This window comes from Lampetra planeri, chromosome 38, assembly GCF_965212315.1.
Source record: "Lampetra planeri chromosome 38, kcLamPlan1.2.h2, whole genome shotgun sequence".
Taxonomy (NCBI): Eukaryota; Metazoa; Chordata; class Hyperoartia; order Petromyzontiformes; family Petromyzontidae; genus Lampetra; species Lampetra planeri.
This window is the reverse complement of record NC_136144.1, coordinates 9,407,331-9,424,973: the sequence shown is the minus strand read 5'-3', so window position 1 is coordinate 9,424,973 and position 17,643 is coordinate 9,407,331. Positions and strand designations below refer to the sequence as shown.

The 17,643-nt window shown below is 46.1% G+C and overlaps 1 protein-coding gene across 1 annotated transcript; it reads right to left on the bottom strand.

The window, feature by feature from the left end:
* Positions 1 to 1,921: 1,921 nt before the first annotated feature.
* Positions 1,922 to 17,236, bottom strand: HDAC11 (histone deacetylase 11). Its single transcript, XM_078612327.1, has 12 exons — positions 17,145 to 17,236; positions 16,741 to 16,834; positions 14,710 to 14,790; positions 13,288 to 13,436; positions 12,530 to 12,630; positions 12,277 to 12,393; positions 10,917 to 10,959; positions 10,205 to 10,281; positions 9,153 to 9,215; positions 8,262 to 8,358; positions 4,662 to 4,840; positions 1,922 to 3,884 (listed from the first exon to the last, which is right to left on the bottom strand). The coding sequence occupies exons 3-12, from the start codon at positions 14,775 to 14,777 to the stop codon at positions 3,732 to 3,734; spliced, it is 1,047 nt and encodes a 348-aa protein (XP_078468453.1). The 5' UTR covers positions 14,778 to 14,790; positions 16,741 to 16,834; positions 17,145 to 17,236; the 3' UTR covers positions 1,922 to 3,731.
* Between the last annotated feature and the right edge of the window lie 407 nt (positions 17,237 to 17,643).

Here is a 17,643-nt window from a genome sequence, read left to right as displayed (position 1 = left end):
TGGAGTAATCCGGAATTCGGGGTGTAAGCCAGATTCTCAGAGTAAGCTCGAGTTTGGGGGGGTGTAAGTCGGATTTCAGAGTCAGCCGGAATTAGGAGTAAGCCAGAATTTGGGGGTAAACCGGATTTTCTGAGTAAGCTGGAAATCAGAGTAAGCCGGAATTTAGAATCCGCTGTAATTTCGGGTTCGTTAGAATTTCTTGGAGGCCAAAAATTAAAATAAGCCGGAATTCGGGGTAAGCCGGAAATCTGGATGCAAGCAGTGGACGATGATGGATTCTGAAATAAAATCAAGCGTTGTGCTTTCGTCGATTTATTTTTTGTATTCCTACGAGAGGTCGCCGAACGACACGAGGTTTGCAAACGCGTGTTGAATGTGTATGAGAACAATTGCGCCATCTTTTGCAGAGGTCGTGACAGAAAGGGTTGGTGGTGAACGTGAACTGCGAATCACAGCGAATGAGATTATAATCAAGGGGATAACGCCAAATACAAATGTGGTGAGATTCAATGTCTTTCTGTGTTCCGTACTGCCATTCTTGGCCACTTCTCAGCCAAAGCCTATAACACCTTGTATTCCCCAAGCAGTCTCCGATCGGACCATTCACTCGGCTCAAAATCCCTGCTTAGCTTCCGAGATCTGCAAAAATTCGGCATATTCAGGATGCCTTCCTAGGTCGTAAGCAATATAGTACCCAAAACTAGCACTCAGCAGTCCTTGTGCATTTCTAAATATTGAAAGACATCACACCAAAAGCCAATATATTTAAGTTTACCTTTATTTGAAGACAATCTGCCTGTCTACTGCAAAGGTGAGAGAACATGACAGCATGCGTATAATTCGAAACGAAATGCCGAACTATTTGTAAGGTTCCCTGGAAGGATTTTCTAAATCGTCAAAGCAAATTAGTCACCAATCAGCCATGTTCGATTCACTGCTGGATGAAGATAATCCCACGCCGTTGCCACGGCCCTTCTTGTGCGGCGGGGGGGGGCTCATGTCGCTCCATCTGTGCTGTGGTCGTCCTCCGATGCGCTTCCTCGTTTGAATTTCCATTCCATCACCATTTCTCGTCCATTTGCCATCATCCCTTCTCGCTTCGTCCTGGCCCAAGGCCACTTCGGTCCACGCTTCGCGTCTCAATTTGCGTTTGTTCTCTGACCCACGTGTCCCAGTTTCTGTGCACAGTAGTTCCCAGCGTGCAACCCTAAACGATTCGTTGCTGACTTGGCGCTTTTGTTCATTAATTGCGCGTCAGTGCCAAGTTTACAATCCATGTTATGGAAAACATGACAATAATCGCGCGCTTTCAGATGCGCTTCCGCGGCCGTCTGGAACGTTCCTCCTTCCGATTGTAGGAAGCCACTGGAGCTATGCACTATTACATCTAGATTGACAAACTCATTTCTTTCGAACTGCCTTCTTGTGTTTAGTTTGTTGTCCTTTCCCCGCACATCCGACGAGCACGGCATGCTACGTACGGCGCGAAGGAAGTTTAACTAAAGATGTATTCTTCAGGCACACTGGTATGTTCCTTCACATTCTCAAATGACATTGTCCAAAGTCGCCCCAATCGTGATCATGCTCCCCCTCTTTATGTCACAAATTTGGTCAATTTCCTTTTAATAAGCTTAGTTGTTGTCACCTACAGTGGTACCCTTCCAACGATTATTTACTTTTGTTTCGCCAACCCGATGTTTCCGTTTTTTCCCCTATCATTCAGCTTCAGTCCCACTTTGCAGCCTTCTCTTGTCAAGTGTTTCAATCAATCTATCTTTATTTTACGTGCCAATATCGCCCTCAATCAAGTCAGCATCGGGGCACAATCACCCCCCTCTAGTTCGCTAGCATTGGCTCGTATCGTGCCAATGCCACCGGGGTTGTCAGCGTCCAAGGAGATCGTGCGTCGAGTGGAGGCGTGTCAGGTGATGGGCATATCAGGAGGCAAGTAACGCTTCATTGCTTCATCTATTAGAATCGATTCGCAGAATTACAATACCTGCATCAAAACGTGTCCGAGTCAGTGCCGGATTATTCTAGTAACAAAAGTAGCTACATATGTAGTAGCTACTACACATGTAGTAGCTACGGGCCTCGCACTTTTAAGGGCCCCACGCTAAATGCTTTCAAGCTATCAATTCCGGTTCAATGATTCTGCACTTGCTCTATTACCATAGTACTATACCGCCTTCAACTTTTATGAACGACTGGGTGTTTAAGGTCAGCGATTTGTCGTATAATCTGGCTGTATAATACATGAAAAGATGCAATTACTTTACTACGCAAGTTAAACATTTGTGTTTTAATATTTACGTGTATCTTTTTTTTAGGGCCCCTTTACAACATATGCTACAGGCCCCGCACTAGCTTCATCCGGCACTGGTCGGAGTGGATTATTTATGACATATGAAAGCAAAATGCTAAGCAGAACCCCCATTCTGTGCCTCGCATCGTAGAATATGCTTTAGTCCATCAGCAAACTGGCTTTGAAGAACATTTTAAAGCAGCATTTGCTTATGCAAGAAACCTATAGACTGGTTTTCACATTCTGGATCTCAACAGCAGTCTTGTTAAAAAACGCTGCTGGAATACCAGATGTTATTGACGAGAGCACTCCATGTAAACCATTGGAGCCTGTTTAACGCAAAACAAGAAATACAGTACGCAAACTCAATGCGTTTCCATAGAACATCATGGTTAAAAGCAAATATAAGCAAAACTCCTTTCTGTCTCTTCACGTAATATAATTTTTTAGTGCATCAGCCCATTAACAATTCATGAAATCATGTCACATATACGCTAACGATCAAACAAAACTGCACAAGACAGAATTAGAACACCATCAACATGGTAAAAAAAAAATAGACAAATATTTTCTTTAACCTAATTGTGATCCTGAATTGCGACGATTTATCGCATCACTTGGATGGGGTGTGGGGCGGTGAATCGTGACTTGCCTCAATCACAGCGATAACGAAAATGTAGTCACCACACATTGCAATGTTCCCAACACAAACATGATGAGAGACATTAGAGGATTCCGCGAAAGTGGACTTCGCAAAATGTGAATGCCGGCTTCAGCGTTTGAATCCTTTTCATCTCAACGGAGTACTGGACATCTGTGAAAAAGAGCTTCATAGCTCATCGGATTCCTCCAGTATTTTCTGATTCTTTAAACAAGAACAGGCACAGCACTCTGCGTCCCCCCAGTATCCTTACCCATTTTTAAAGTGTCCCATTTCTACCTCCGTGAGAAATCAGGATTCTTCAAAACTTGGCATGCTGGCAGGCCACATGATGTCAATGTGACGACTACTGTCTGGACCTCTCGTCTCCAGATATCTCATGTCTCCCTTCTTTATTTTCATCTCTTTAATCCGCATCTCTTTACGTCTCTGTGAACCATATCTCTCAGCAGGCCAAAGTTCAGCGGAATACTCCCGAGAGCCTTTGTGTGTCACATGGCCTCTGGGCCGCCAGCTGACAAACCCGTTACATTTATAATACCGCTCAGCCTCAAGTGTTAGACCCAAAATTATTAAATAATCTCTACCAATGGACATATCAATTGGCAAAACATACAAACATTTATCCATATACATATTTTTTACTTTTTACAAACTCATCATCGACAATATACACCTTTTTGTATTTTCAAAAAATTAACGTCATGCAAACTCAGGTTGGCAGCCGGTGTCCGAGCAGGGCCTTGAAGTCTCGAAGTCCGGACCCTAGCCGAGGAGCTTGTTCTGCCGGAGGTTGAGGATCGAGTCGGCGATAATCCTTGCCGTCTGCCTCATGTAGCCGCCCGACGTCACCATGACAATGGGGATGCCGCGGCTGCGTGCGGCCGTGAACACCAGCTGGTCGCGCTCGATGATTCCCTAAGAACACAAGCCAGACGGACCAGTCAAAGAGATTATTTCGGCCCGTAAAGGAACTGCTCCACCTTTGGGTCTTCTTTCGACTGGCAGAGGAGTTCATCAGCGACGTTTTGACTTTCATGTCGAGCTTGTCGAGTGAGCTAGTGGGCAGATGAATTTCTGAAATGCTGCCAGCGAACGATAAAAGTGCGCAGTGACGTTACTGTGTGGTGTTCACGGCTTGATATTGGCGACCAATATCTGGTTGAAGAGATGGCTGTGTCTGCTCCAGAGGTCGCAAACGGGTTTTTATTCCTTACCCGTACCCTTACCCGGCCGCACCAGGGTCGCAAACGGGTACCCGTACCCGGCTGGGTACAGGTAGCCGGGTATCGGGTAGGGTACGGGTATCGGGTACCCGATTGCGACCTCTGGTCTGCTCACAGATATTCACAAGACTGCTGCTGAAGCCATCCCCTGGCTCACGAACCTCAACATGAACACACAATGATCAACTCGCCAAACGAAAGAAGGTCTATCCAAGTCCAAGGGTCTTTAAGTCTACGAGTCTGCATGGGAGTTAAAATTTTAAAACACGTTTCACATAGTAACACCACTGCACGTTTCCAAAGTTCACCGATTGCGTTTTATATATTCATCAGACTACTCGCGAAGCTGTCTTCCAGCTCACCCAACCAACCACGACATGAGCAAATGCACGTTGCCAATCAGCTCCCCGCTATAGGTAGGGGACGACCGTGCCGGGGAGGGCGGTGCCGACCGTGGGCACGCCAGTACCTGTGGAGTGATGGACAGAGCGCCCAGGCGGTCCCCCTCCAGCACGTCGGTGCCGGCGTTGTAGACGATGACGTCGGGCGTGAACTCTCGGAGCGAGCGCTCCAGCGCCGTGCGCACCTTCTGCAGGTACTCGGCGTCCTGCGTGCCGCAGTCGAGCTCCACGCAACAGCGGATGCCGCCTGCGCGCAACGCAAAGCGCCGGTGGGCGTTTGGCGGAGATTCTTAATTTTATTCCTCTGCCGAATTGGCACGTCTATCGTCTCGGGCTCTTTTCGGCGCGTCCAAACTTGAGCTGGGTCAAGTTCGTTTGACGAAATCGGTGATGGAAATATGAGGCAAGTTATTTATTTTATACTCTTTGGTTCTTTCGGTAAAGTCACGTTGGTAGAAATAAAAACAAAATTTCTACCTACGTGACTTTACCGAAAGAACCAAAGAGTATGGATTCCTGCAGTCACGAAAGCTTCAAATCAAGATTATTTATTTTAGTGAACATTCACTACCACTTTCACAAAAGGTCAAAGCGTGCCCTGACTAGGACGAAATGAAAATAACTAGTCTGAAGACACAGACTAGGATGATTTTGTGACATTATTAGAAACTGTAGTGCATCGAGGAAGACCAAACAGGGTAATTGGCTACTTATGTAAAACATTAAGTGAGTTCACCGATTATCTGACCCGATAACAATGAGGGTGAAAATATTGTGCGCACCTCACGCCAACATTTCACAACTAAGAGTTGACTGCTTTTGTCGACAAGGCAAGGAGAATGAAGACATTAAATCCACAGCCTAAACATTGACTTCTTCGGGAATTAACGAAGCTCCGAGCACATGAAGCGAACAGCGTGGACAATGTGCCGAACAGAAGGCGCGACGATTATCACGGTTGGACACGTTTGGTGTGAAAGAAGTTCAACATACATACATACACGCAAACATATGCAGTTAAACAAACATTGCCTGCAAGACGTAAGAAACACTGCGTGAAATTACGGAGCCAAAGCGAAACGCATGAAGAAAAATCCACACCTGGACAGTTGCTGTCATCAGCTGACCTCTCACCGCTTCTCTAAATCAGATGTGCTCAAGGCAAGGTTGTCTGGCTTGAGCAAACCCAGACACCTCAACCTGAGCCTCCCCCTCGCATGCCCAGGCTGACAAGATTCAGCGTGAACACCAGGACGAAGAGGCAAACGAATGCGACGAAGAGCGTCAGCAGCAGCAGTACGATGGCGTAGGTGGCGGTCAGTGCCCAGTCATCCCCGCGTTGCATTGTAACCGACGGACAACGCAATCCGGGGGACCTGCCAAGCCGCGCCGATAATCCTCCTTGAGCCTCTGCAGTGAAAGGCTGCGATGGGCCGATGGGCCGATGGGCCGATGGGCTCGCGCGTCGTGCATCAGAGGGGAGGGGGGGCAAATGGCCTCTTTGTACCTGCACCGTGTGCGGCACCACGTAACTAACCAAACCGGCACCAAGCTGTTTCTCACGAGGTAAGTCGGCAGTCTTGAGCCCAAATTGATGACGCAGCGTACAGGGGGAGGAGGCTGCAACCGCTCTGGGTCTGTGCGAGGTTTTGCGTTAATGTGCCGCCTTGTGTCAGGCAACAGATTTGTCGCCACTTTAATCTTCTTTTGAGCTGCAGCACAGAGAGCATGGATTACAGTTTCCAGGCCGCTCGGATTAATCGGAGAGATGGATCCCTTGTTTTATCACGGAGGACTAACTGCTGAAAAAGTGGCGCATCGCGAGAAATGAAAATGCCACGCTGGTCTACGTTGTACGGACTGCACGGATGCAATCGACCCACACAAGTTTCAACAAATAGACGATGTTCATTTAGCCGGGCGGTGTTGGCACACGCCTCGTAGTACAACTCCCTTCCCGCGGGCAACACAGCACTCGCCAGGAGAAGGCAGCACAGCAAAAATGTGGACTCCACCTGTTCCATCTGTATGGAATCGAGCGTTCCCTCCTCGCACTTGTGGATTTACTCCGGGTGCTCTGGTTTCCTCACACATGTAATTACTCGTTAGTTGGCCGATAACACCTTCATATATATATGTAGAGGGCCACAGAGCTTGGGCAATTTTTGGCGCCGCCTCATTGCTCGGCTGCTTTCCCGCTTCTCTGCGATTTCTCCTCGCGCCTTCGAATCGTTCCCTCGCTCTGAGAGTGAGCAAATACTGCGCGGCGCGTTGCAAAGTAAAAAAGTATGGTTACTTATTAATGAATCTTTATTTGTGACTAATGAAAGCATGATAAACATATTGAGAACAGGAAATGCTGTAAATATGCTTGTCTTCATGTTCAAACACAAATGTAATTAATGTTCGTCTTTTGTTTAAGCTAAGCTTGATAAGACACCTAATCTCATTATGTTTCACTTAAGCATAAACGCTCCACTAGAATCAGCACTCTGTGAAGAAGAAAGCCAAAAAAAAATTTGTTCAAAGAAATTCTTGTTTTTTAATTTTGAAAAAATAAAACCGATATCCTCGCAGTGATTTCTAAATGTAGTTTAGAGAGAAAAGCCTTTCAGAATCCCCTCTGTAAACAACGTGCTCAAAAGACAAGATAGACTCCATAAGCTATTGCCTCGCATCTACCTTGGCACAACATCCACAGTGAACCTCGTTTGCTTCTTCTCAAACTACACTCCAATTGTGCTATCAGTGTCGTGGGACAAAGTGCCCATTCAGATCTCTCCTAGAACATGTTTGAGAACATCTTGCAGTGAAGAGGCATCACAGGCCTGCTCCTGAGATATCAAAAGGTCTCTCTAATCCAGTCTAAAAAAAAGTATAAAAATAGACTTTTGTATTTTGGGGGGGGGGGGGGGGGGTAAGGCGCAATAATGGATATATTTTGCACGGCAAGTGAGCGGTGACGTCACATCTGTGACGTCACCCACATGCGGCAGCGTCACGCAGTGTGCCTGCTGACGTCACGCCGGGTAGTAAAGCTAGTTTTTAATAACTGCCAGTCAACACTATTTTGTAATTGAACAAAATTACGCGTAAAAAGTAATTGAATATGATGCTGTTGTTTTAGTTGTTGTTGTTGCATAAATCACTGGTGATCAGGTTGAAAACCCGGTTCATTCATGGGGGACTACATTGCATTTGAACCCCGGATCAGTCACGAATCACAATCACCCGGCCACCTCCTCCACACCAACACAACATTCATCACGCATAGTCGGCGAAGGACCACTACACCAATTCGCATCAACTGCTCTTGCTGCCAAACACCTGGTGTCTCGAGTGATTTGTTTGATCCACAGACGGATCACGAGGGGGGGAGGAGGGGGGGAGGCGATCACGGTGGACGGCGCCATTCCTTTGAGGATCGCAGTCTTCACTTAGAAACGTCGACCGCCAACCGAAGTGCGCAATTTGCTGGAGTTTGCGCATCACGACGGGGCAACGTGTCCAGAGTGACAGCCGTCTGCCACTCGAACCGAGCTCTCGATCGCTAGGAGACAGGTCGCGGGCTCAACGGTGACATTTCCGACGGAGTCGAACCGTCGGATGCAACACTCTCAGCTTTACTGGGGCCAAGGGGCACGAGTAACAGTCAAGAGCCTTCTCACGTTTGGCGGCGGAGTCGTGCGGGTAGATGTGCTGGTTGTACACGTCCATGATGTACACACGGCTGTCGCCCATGAAGTCCCGCTCGTGTCCGTTGCCCTGCGCCGCCCGACATGGCCAACCAATAAGGTTTGTGACGTGAACAAAACGTGCCAATGTGTGTCGGACGAATAAAGCTCTGTATTCTCATATTCCTGACAGAAGGCAACTCACGCTGTAATCTCCTCTATTTACCCAGTTAAGCCACACCACGTCTAAAGGGTCTTCCCAGGAGGGTCCTGCATCGGGGCGTTTGGCCATTTCCACGAATTTGCGTTTGGCATATCGTGATGGGTACTGCAAGATCCGACCATGTCTGTCCAGTGCTCGCTGAGCTGCATTGGCTTTCGGTTGCCAAATTAATACATTATAAGGTCGCCTTCATTACACAAGAAGTGCTTGCCACAAATGAAACACAGTATCATGCTGATCTCGTCAAGGAGCATAAACCATCACGCGAACTCCGGTCATCCTCGCAGCGGCTTTTGGCTGGCCATCGAAAAAAAGACAGTCACCACATCACGCGCTTTCAGATGCGCTTCTGGGGCCGTGTGGAACGCTCTTCCGTCCGATATTAGGAAGCCACTGGAGCTATGCACTTTTAAATCTAGACTGAAAACCAATTTCTTTCGATTTGATTTGTGTTTAGTTTGTTGCCGTTCCCCCGCACCTCCAATTTGCATGGTTGGCTTCGCACGGTACAAAAGAAGTTCAACATACATACATACAAATTGAAGTACTAGGTAATAACGATTACCTAAAAGTTTTTACTGCACAATGGGGTCTGCTGAGAAAAACCTTGCTCCTAGTCCACAGAACAGATGACAATCATGTCTGTCACGGCGTCGTCATACCTGATGGGCATCCAGATCAACAATCATGGCTCTGGCAACGCCGTCCACACGGTCAAAGAGGAACTGCAACATCAAAGCAAAATAGGAAGAGCATAATTGGTGTGTGGGCATTTCCACTGCTGAAAGCCTGGCAGGTGTCTTATTAGTTTAGGGTAAAGACTGCAATTGCAGACATGTTGGTAATATGGCCCAGTGGTGCAGTTGTATAAATCCAAGTCAGAGCACTGCGCTAGTATCGCTTGGAACCTGAATTGAAATCAGAGCAGCCACTCGTGAATTCTAGATTTGAAGCTTTCGTGACTGCAAGGATCCATACTCTTTGGTTCTTTCGGTAAAGTCACGTAGATGAAAAATAAATAAAAATATCTAAAATGAAAATAACTCAATTAAATCACGACGTTTCGGAGGCAACACAAGGTTCCGTCATCAGGTGGAACAGCCACAGCAAAATCACTGTAGTGAGTAGAGAGAGCTATTTGTGCATCCCTCCTCCCTGGCTCCTCCCCCCCTCTTACCCTATATAATCGCTTGTCACAAATAGCTCTCTCTACTCACTACAGTGATTTTGCTGTGGCTCTTCCACCTGATGACGGAAGCTTGTGTTGCCTCCGAAACGTCGTGATTTAATTTAGTTATTTTCATTTTATTATTTTTATTTTTCATCTACGTGACTTTACCGAAAGAACCCAAGAGTACAGCCACTCGTGATTTGGCCGGGATCTGAGAGAATAAAATAAAACTTTTGGATTCCATGTGATGAAAATTCTTTGGAGGCCACATAAAAAATGTGAGCACAGCGTAGATAAGAATGCCAACTTCAGAAGCTATTCAGCGATGCCATCCTCCAACACGAAGAGATGCACCGCTTGCTGCAAGGGTTCTGGATGTAAATGTATTGGTTTTGTATCATATAGCCAACTGAAACATTGGAATATAATTCAGCTGCACTGAAAGTACAAAAGAAGATTGCAAGAGATCCAATATAACGATTGCAGTGTTTACTTAGCATTGTGTACTCTGCTTGTGCGTAGAAACCAAGGCAGTGAACTGACCTTAATGCACAAGGTAATGTCGGCGTAGGCACAAAAGCCTCCACCATTATCCCCGGAGCAGTGGTGAAAACCGCCACCTGGAATGCACCGAAATATTGTCAGTGTCACCCACTATATTGCATATGGAATTCGCCCACACGCATTCTAGGTGTAATAAAATTATGGGCTTGAACGATGCCTTATTATCCACACTTGGTGACAAAAGCCACATTACCTCAATATGTACTCCAATCCCTCCAATGGCTCCCAATCCAATCCCAGATCATTTTCAAGATCACACTGTCATCAAAATCCTCCGTGCATCTCTCCCGTTACTTCACTCTCCTCCACTCTGCGTGCTTTCAACAGCAGAAACCGATGCTTTCTACTGAAGCCCCGAATCTACAATCAGTGGGAGGTCACTCATTCTCTTCTGCTGCCACCATGGTCCATAACTTTATCCACAACCCAGTAATTCGTGATTAATGTTTTTAGTTTGTTGTTGTTCTCCAGCACCTTCTATTAGCATGGTTGGCTACGCACGGTACAAAAGAAGTTCAACATACATACTGTTCCCTGCCCCTGATTAAGAGTCTAGAATCCAGACTTCCCTGGTTTCCTTCGCCTATGACTGACTGCCTCTCTATAAAAATGAATATGCCCACCGTATCTAAACAGCTAACTTGAGATGTGAGTGTATTATACACGACACTAATTGTGCTTTATTACTCACCGATGTTGAAAGCCCAGCCTCTCTCCATCGCCAGCTTTCCTGCCTAACACGATTGTCCAACACAACAAAACTCATCAGTTTGTAAGCTTTATAAAAGAGGAAATTTACTTATATTGCACTGCTTACAATATTGACCAACCAAACATCACATTATTAATTCTGAGTTTAACACTTAAGCAACACATTTTTTTATTGTTTTCACAGTGGAAGGACTTACCCTTTCATTCGGGCAAAAACAGCACCATCAAAGAAAATTTCACACCTTACTCATTAAGAAATGTCATAATTGCTTGGGGGGGAAATACGATGGGAGGGAATTCCCAACTCAAGGGTAGAAGCAGAAAGTGAAGTGTTTGAACCTGCAGTATGGTGGTGGAAACGGTCAGCATGGTAGACATGTCAACTCTTAATGCAAGCGAAGCAGATGTGACAGAGCTACCTCTGAGATCCGATTAAGTGACCTCATCGACAGATTCATACCACAAAAAACTCTACATACACCACACAGGTAAAAACATAATCGATTTGTGAATCAATTTACGTCTCAGAATCATGACAATTCCTCCAAGTGTGGAGGAGTAAATCGAAACATGGAGATAGCTCTTCCCATGATTCCAGTGGCACGGGCAAAGGGCTTTTTACAGAGAAACATGGGCTGTGAGCTTATGAGCCTTACAATTTTAACGATTCTTATTTTACCAGGTAAGGTCCAGTGAGCTACATAGCTGTTTTTCAGAGATGACCTGGCCACAAATGATAGCTCAACGAAGTGGGTTATCATGTGGAAATGTATAGCAGCCGAATACTCGAAACGCATGTTTCTAAATGTGGAGGGAAAATCCTGGAGAAGCAAAAAAAAACACGCGACCACGGGGAGAACACGCAAACTCTAAATGTACAACAGGGCGTCAGGGTCGTGATCTAACCCACGACCTCCTGTACACCATGCGAGGTAGTTAACATATCCTAGCCACCGTGATGATGATGATGAGAGAGAGAGACACGCAAACTCTAAATATACTGCAGCAGGCGTCAGGGTCTGGATCTAACCCACGACCTCCTGTACACCAGGCGAGGTAGATAACATCTCCTAGCCACCGTGATGATGATGATGAGAGAGAGAGACACGCAAACTCAAAATGTACAGCAGCAGGCGTCAGGGTCTGGATCTAACCCACGACCTCCTGTACACCAGGCGAGGTAGTTAACATCTCCTAGCCACCGTGATGATGATGATGAGAGAGAGAGACACGCAAACTCAAAATATACAGCAGCAGGCGTCAGGGTCTGGATCTAACCCACGACCTCCTGTACACCCGGCGAGGTAGTTAACATCTCCTAGCCACCGTGGCGCCCTTACCAGGACAGTGCCGCTCGTCTGCAGCAGGAAGGGCCTCAGTACGTTGCGCCGCACCAGCACGTTGGGCAGCGCCGCGACGCAAGGGACCTCCGTTATCCTGGCCACCGTGATGGACCACTGCCAAGCCAGACAGGGGGGGGCTCAATTATCGAACAGAGCGTGGAGGGGGGGGGGGTCCAAGCATTGCACACACCATGGGGGTGGGCTTTTAAAAGCGTCCTGCGCGCGGATCCAGCGCGGGTGGCTTGCCGACCTTGAGGCTGTTGAGGTAGCGCTGGGTGTGAGCCACGAGTAGATCCTTCTCCTCCGCCTCCCGCGGTTTCACCAGCACATCATCCGTGACCATGTTTGCCTCTGCGCACACCGCGGGAACGGACGATTATTGGAGGGTTGTAAAAAAGGTGTCAGTTTTGTTGCCAGATAAAAGGGTAAAAAATCAATCATCATATTTTGCTACTGGCAAAGGAGGTTCCAATGGTGTAAATGCTTACCCCGAGCTCTCGTACTCTGATGGTGCATTGTCTTTGAGTTGTGCGCCTTTTGGCGTCATCTGGTCCAACACCATGTGAGACTAGGCTCTAAGAAAAGCTGTCTCGGGTGTGGACCAATCAATTTCAAGGACAGTGCATACATTATCAGAGTTGTGTTTTTTGTTTGCATTCTGACCGCAGGTATTGTGGTCAATGCAAACATGACTCCTTGTAAAAAAAGGTGTCAGTTTTGTTTGCCAGATAAAAGGGTAAAAAAATCAATTATCATATTGGAGGGATATTGAGAGCGGAGAAAGGGAGAAAAAACAACCAAATACAGCTTTAAAAATCAACGAAAAATGCACAGAGAGAAAACGCCTGTGTGGATGAGGGAGACGCAGTCACTTTAATGTACGGCTACATTTATGTATGTTGAACTTCTTTCGCACTGTACGTAGCTAACCGTGCTCATCGGAGTTGCACCCAACTGTAAGGAATCTAATTTGTTTGATCAATCTGCTGTTAGATGGCTGCCGCTCACCTTTCAAATACTGCACGACCTTGCCCCACTTTCCTGCATCAAACGGATGCATCTTCTCCAGCCCCATGAAGGTGATGTTGTAGTCGGATGTGTAAACGATCGGCATAAGGCTGTCTGCCACGTCCATGTACAGCCGTGTCTCATGAAGCCTGACCACAAGCATGCACGCAAGAGAGTACACTGAGGCACCTGATACACATGTATGGTATTTGGCATGAGCCTGCTGGTGCCGTGTGGGTATGTATGGTATAAATCTACTTTCACGAACACAGATGACTGCTTAGTGTTACAATTAGGAGATTGTGAGTTAAAATCTGAGTTGTGGGATAAATCGGCCCATCATTCCTCGTACATCTATTGTAAGCAGTGGTGGCTACTGAGTAAATATATCGGTGGTGTATGGAAGCCCTTTGGGGGAGGGAGAGCAAGGACAGGAGAGAGGTGAATATGCAGTGGGTAGGAGAGAAGAAGAGGGTAGGATGTGACGAGGGAAGGAGGGCCTTCTTGCACACAGTAATTTTTCCCATTTACATTTTTCACTCGAAGGGCCCAGTCCCACCAGCTGCCACCGATTAATGAGCACCACTTTTATAGAAATCTAAAGAGGTTGGCCATTGAAGAGCATGGTTCCGATTATAGGAACAAAATAATATCCACCAAAGGCTCAGGACCTCTCAAGGAGATGAGCACCGCCCAACACTTGCCTGAGTATTCAGACACATTTTGACCATTGACTTGACTTCCACGTACAATACACAATATTCATTTAACACTTGATGACCCCAATTTTCATTAAATAATCTATTTTTTTTGTCTCAACCTTGTGTCTCATTTGTATTGTTTCTTGGGCTTTTTTTCTATTTCGTTTGTACAGGGTTTGTCCATTCCGTTAACTTATGTATAAATAAATATTATATCAAACCACGTAATTTTCTTAAGCACAAATTTTACATAAACGGCAAACAATTAATTAGAAAACACATCATCTCATGCATTGTTCGTGCAAGAACAAAAAATAAAAAAACTTTAAAATGTTTTTTTTGTAATTTTATCCTGATCGTGCTATCTGCCACATTAAGCGTAGAACCACATTTAATACATTGGCTTTTTTGCCCAGCTATTTGGTCACTGGACTTAGACCATTAACCTACTTCACTTCACGTGAACCCAGCTAAATCTCAGGCAACTGTCTGGCCTCGATCCCATGCTCTTTGAAATGCCAGCTCAGCATTCCAACCCCTGAACCACACAGAAAGCTCATTAAAATCAACGTTAACGGATGAATCGATGCATCGTTACATGCCGAGCACGCAGCCACGTGTGGCAATCAAAATAAGACACCACCATGGGCACGGTGGTGTTACGCTTATGCACGGTTCACCATGCACGCAAGTAGAATTTGGTGGCTTCCCATCCCATCACCTTTCATCTGGTTTGCCACCTTGGGCAGTGGCTGTTGCACTCCCCGCAGCAGCTTCTTTCGCTTGCATTGTGTACGATGGACTGGAACGAAAGCAATCACGCGCACTAATTACAATCACCAAAGTGGCTTACGTTGCATACACCGTCAGCGCAGAAAGAATTATGGTACTAGAGGATTATTGGTGAGCATGCGTCCAGAGCAGGCGAGTTGCAGACGCCTGCAATCCAGTGCTTTGGAGACAGTGGTTCATGATTCACGCCTATTTTTGAAACTTTTAACCTTTTGGTGGCTAGGACACAGCAGTACAACAAGTGGGTTTGCGCAAGTATCCATGAGGACCGTTCTTTGCGTTATTCACTCTTGTGTATTACAGAATCTACTTGGGGTAGTAGCATGGCCGACCAGCAGAGCGTTTCCTGCTTGTTGCAGAGCCTTGCGGTTGAAGTGGTGGGGCCACCCTGATTAATACTGGTGGCTGTTTTGCATACGAGCAGTATTTTTCCTGAGGGACATTAAAGATCCTGTGACGTTGCTCGAAATAAGTAATATTTAAAAATATATATTTTTAAACACGCTTTCATGAAATGTACCGTACTAGTAATGTAAGAACTCCACACGACTCCAGGAAGTGGCCCCGAGGCTTGCCATAACGTAAGGTGCCGTGGTCATTTACAGCCAATGTCAGTTGCCCGTGGACAATTAGGCCCAAGCCGAAACTTAACATACAAAAAAGAATGTTTAATTTTTTTTTATTTTTACGATAGAATATAGCAGAGGTGGGACAAAGTCATTGTTATGCAAGTCCAAGTCGAGTCGCAAGTCATCAAATTCATGACTCGAGTCTGACTCGAGTCCAAGTCACATGACTCGAGTCCACATCTCATAGGTGGGACAAAGTCATTGTTATGCAAGTCCAAGTCGAGTCGCAAGTCATCAAATTCATGACTCGAGTCTGACTCGAGTCCAAGTCACATGACTCGAGTCCACATCTCATAGGTGGGACAAAGTCATTGTTATGCAAGTCCAAGTCGAGTCGCAAGTCATCAAATTCATGACTCGAGTCTGACTCGAGTCCAAGTCACATGACTCGAGTCCACACCTCTGGAATATAGTATTGTCATCAGTATGACATAAGTATACCAAGTTTGCAGTCGATACCACATTGGGAAGTGGGTTAAAATTGAGTTACAAGATTTGACGATACGACAACAACAACAGAGTGAGTTAATAGAAAGCGTGTAAAAGATTGTTGAAAAATATATTTGAATGATAGAATATAGTATTGTCATCAGTATGACATAAGTATACGAAGTTTGCAGTCGATACCACTATTGGGAAGTGGGTTAAAATTGAGTTGCAAGACTTGAGGATACGACAACAACAACAGAGTGAGTTAAATAAAAGCGTGTAATAATAAAACGAGTTGGTTGCCAAAGCGTCAAAAAGTGGAAATTTCATGTGAGTCCTAGGAGAATGAGTATGGCAACATCGCCCACTACTGGCAGACAGGGCTGTGTTGGACTTGCTGCCACACTAGCACAGCTGGTGCCCAACAGGACACGAATTGGTCACCCTGTGTTCTTATAAATCTCAACATTCATCCTACAAAAGTCCCATCACATGGGGAGAAACACAGACGAATAGACAAGAAAGCTAATTTTTTGCCTGTATTGAAACGGCTCAATTTCCCTGTACAGGAACACGGAGCAAAGCGTACGGGTTGACAGCTGTGGGCCCCCACAGCCAACGCGGAGATGGAGCGATGAAATCCGTAGGACGCCCATCCGCGAGGTGGATTTGTGGTGGCATCGCAAACCCAGAGGGCTTTTTCATCCAGCAGTGGATAGCACAGCTGAGACCGATCAATTAAACAAAATTGACGGTCGCGTTGCACAAAAAAATGAAATGGCAACGAAGCGGCCCATCACGGATGTGCATTTAACGCATTAATAACAATATTAGTCGTAGAAGCACTGCTGTGATTGTGTAAAGTGACTTCAGTGACCGCAGGTTACACCGGAATCACTAACCTCAGTGGCCCAGGAAGAGGCGCTCGTTCCCGGCAGAGACATCTAGGCAAGGCCGGTGCTTCATTGCCATGCAGGCCGCGAACAAACTACGGCCCTGTAATGTAAAATTAAACAAAACAGCAACCCTTATAAGATATTAAAAAATATATATCCACGAAACGCAAGCTTCACAGCAGTCTATGTAACGTAAACGAAGGAAGCGTGCGTTTAAAGATTAATGTTTAAATATTAATGTAAACACGCTGCACGACGTTGGATTTTGGCGCGCAGAATTCCTCGGCACGCATCTGGTCCAAATCACACGGAGGGTTGGTGAATGTTTAAAATAACTTTTTGTTTTAATTCCTCTTGACCGCAGCAAATGCACGGTCGTGTTACGAAACTGGGCAAGTCACGGTACTTACAGGTGCGTTCACACATTAGAGCTACCCAGCAGGGCCCTCTAGTGATGGACAGGGGGATCTCGTGGGCGAATGATACTGTGCAACATTACTGGTAGGAACCTCCTGGTTACACCAGCCCACAGGGGATTATTGTGTCCGTCGTGCAGGGAGGGTGGGGCTGGGTGGGGTGGGAGGGGTGGGGCCAGGTGCGTTACGTCATTTATGGACGGCCCCAAAAACCACGTACAAATATATTTTTCTACACATCTCATCAGTCACACGCCCTCCTGTGAGTGCATTATTTCAGCAGCATTGGCTCAACACAAGCAAACGCTCGACCGCTTTCGACATTTCGCGTCTCATCAGCAGTCTATTTAACTTACTACTCATTTGTCAATCTTGTTCGAACCATATTCTGAAATGCCACTTGCCCCTGCCTCTCTGTTAGATATAATCGTTAAAACGTGTCGTTGTGGCTACTGTGTACTAATTTATATTGTGTGTGTAAACATGTACCTAT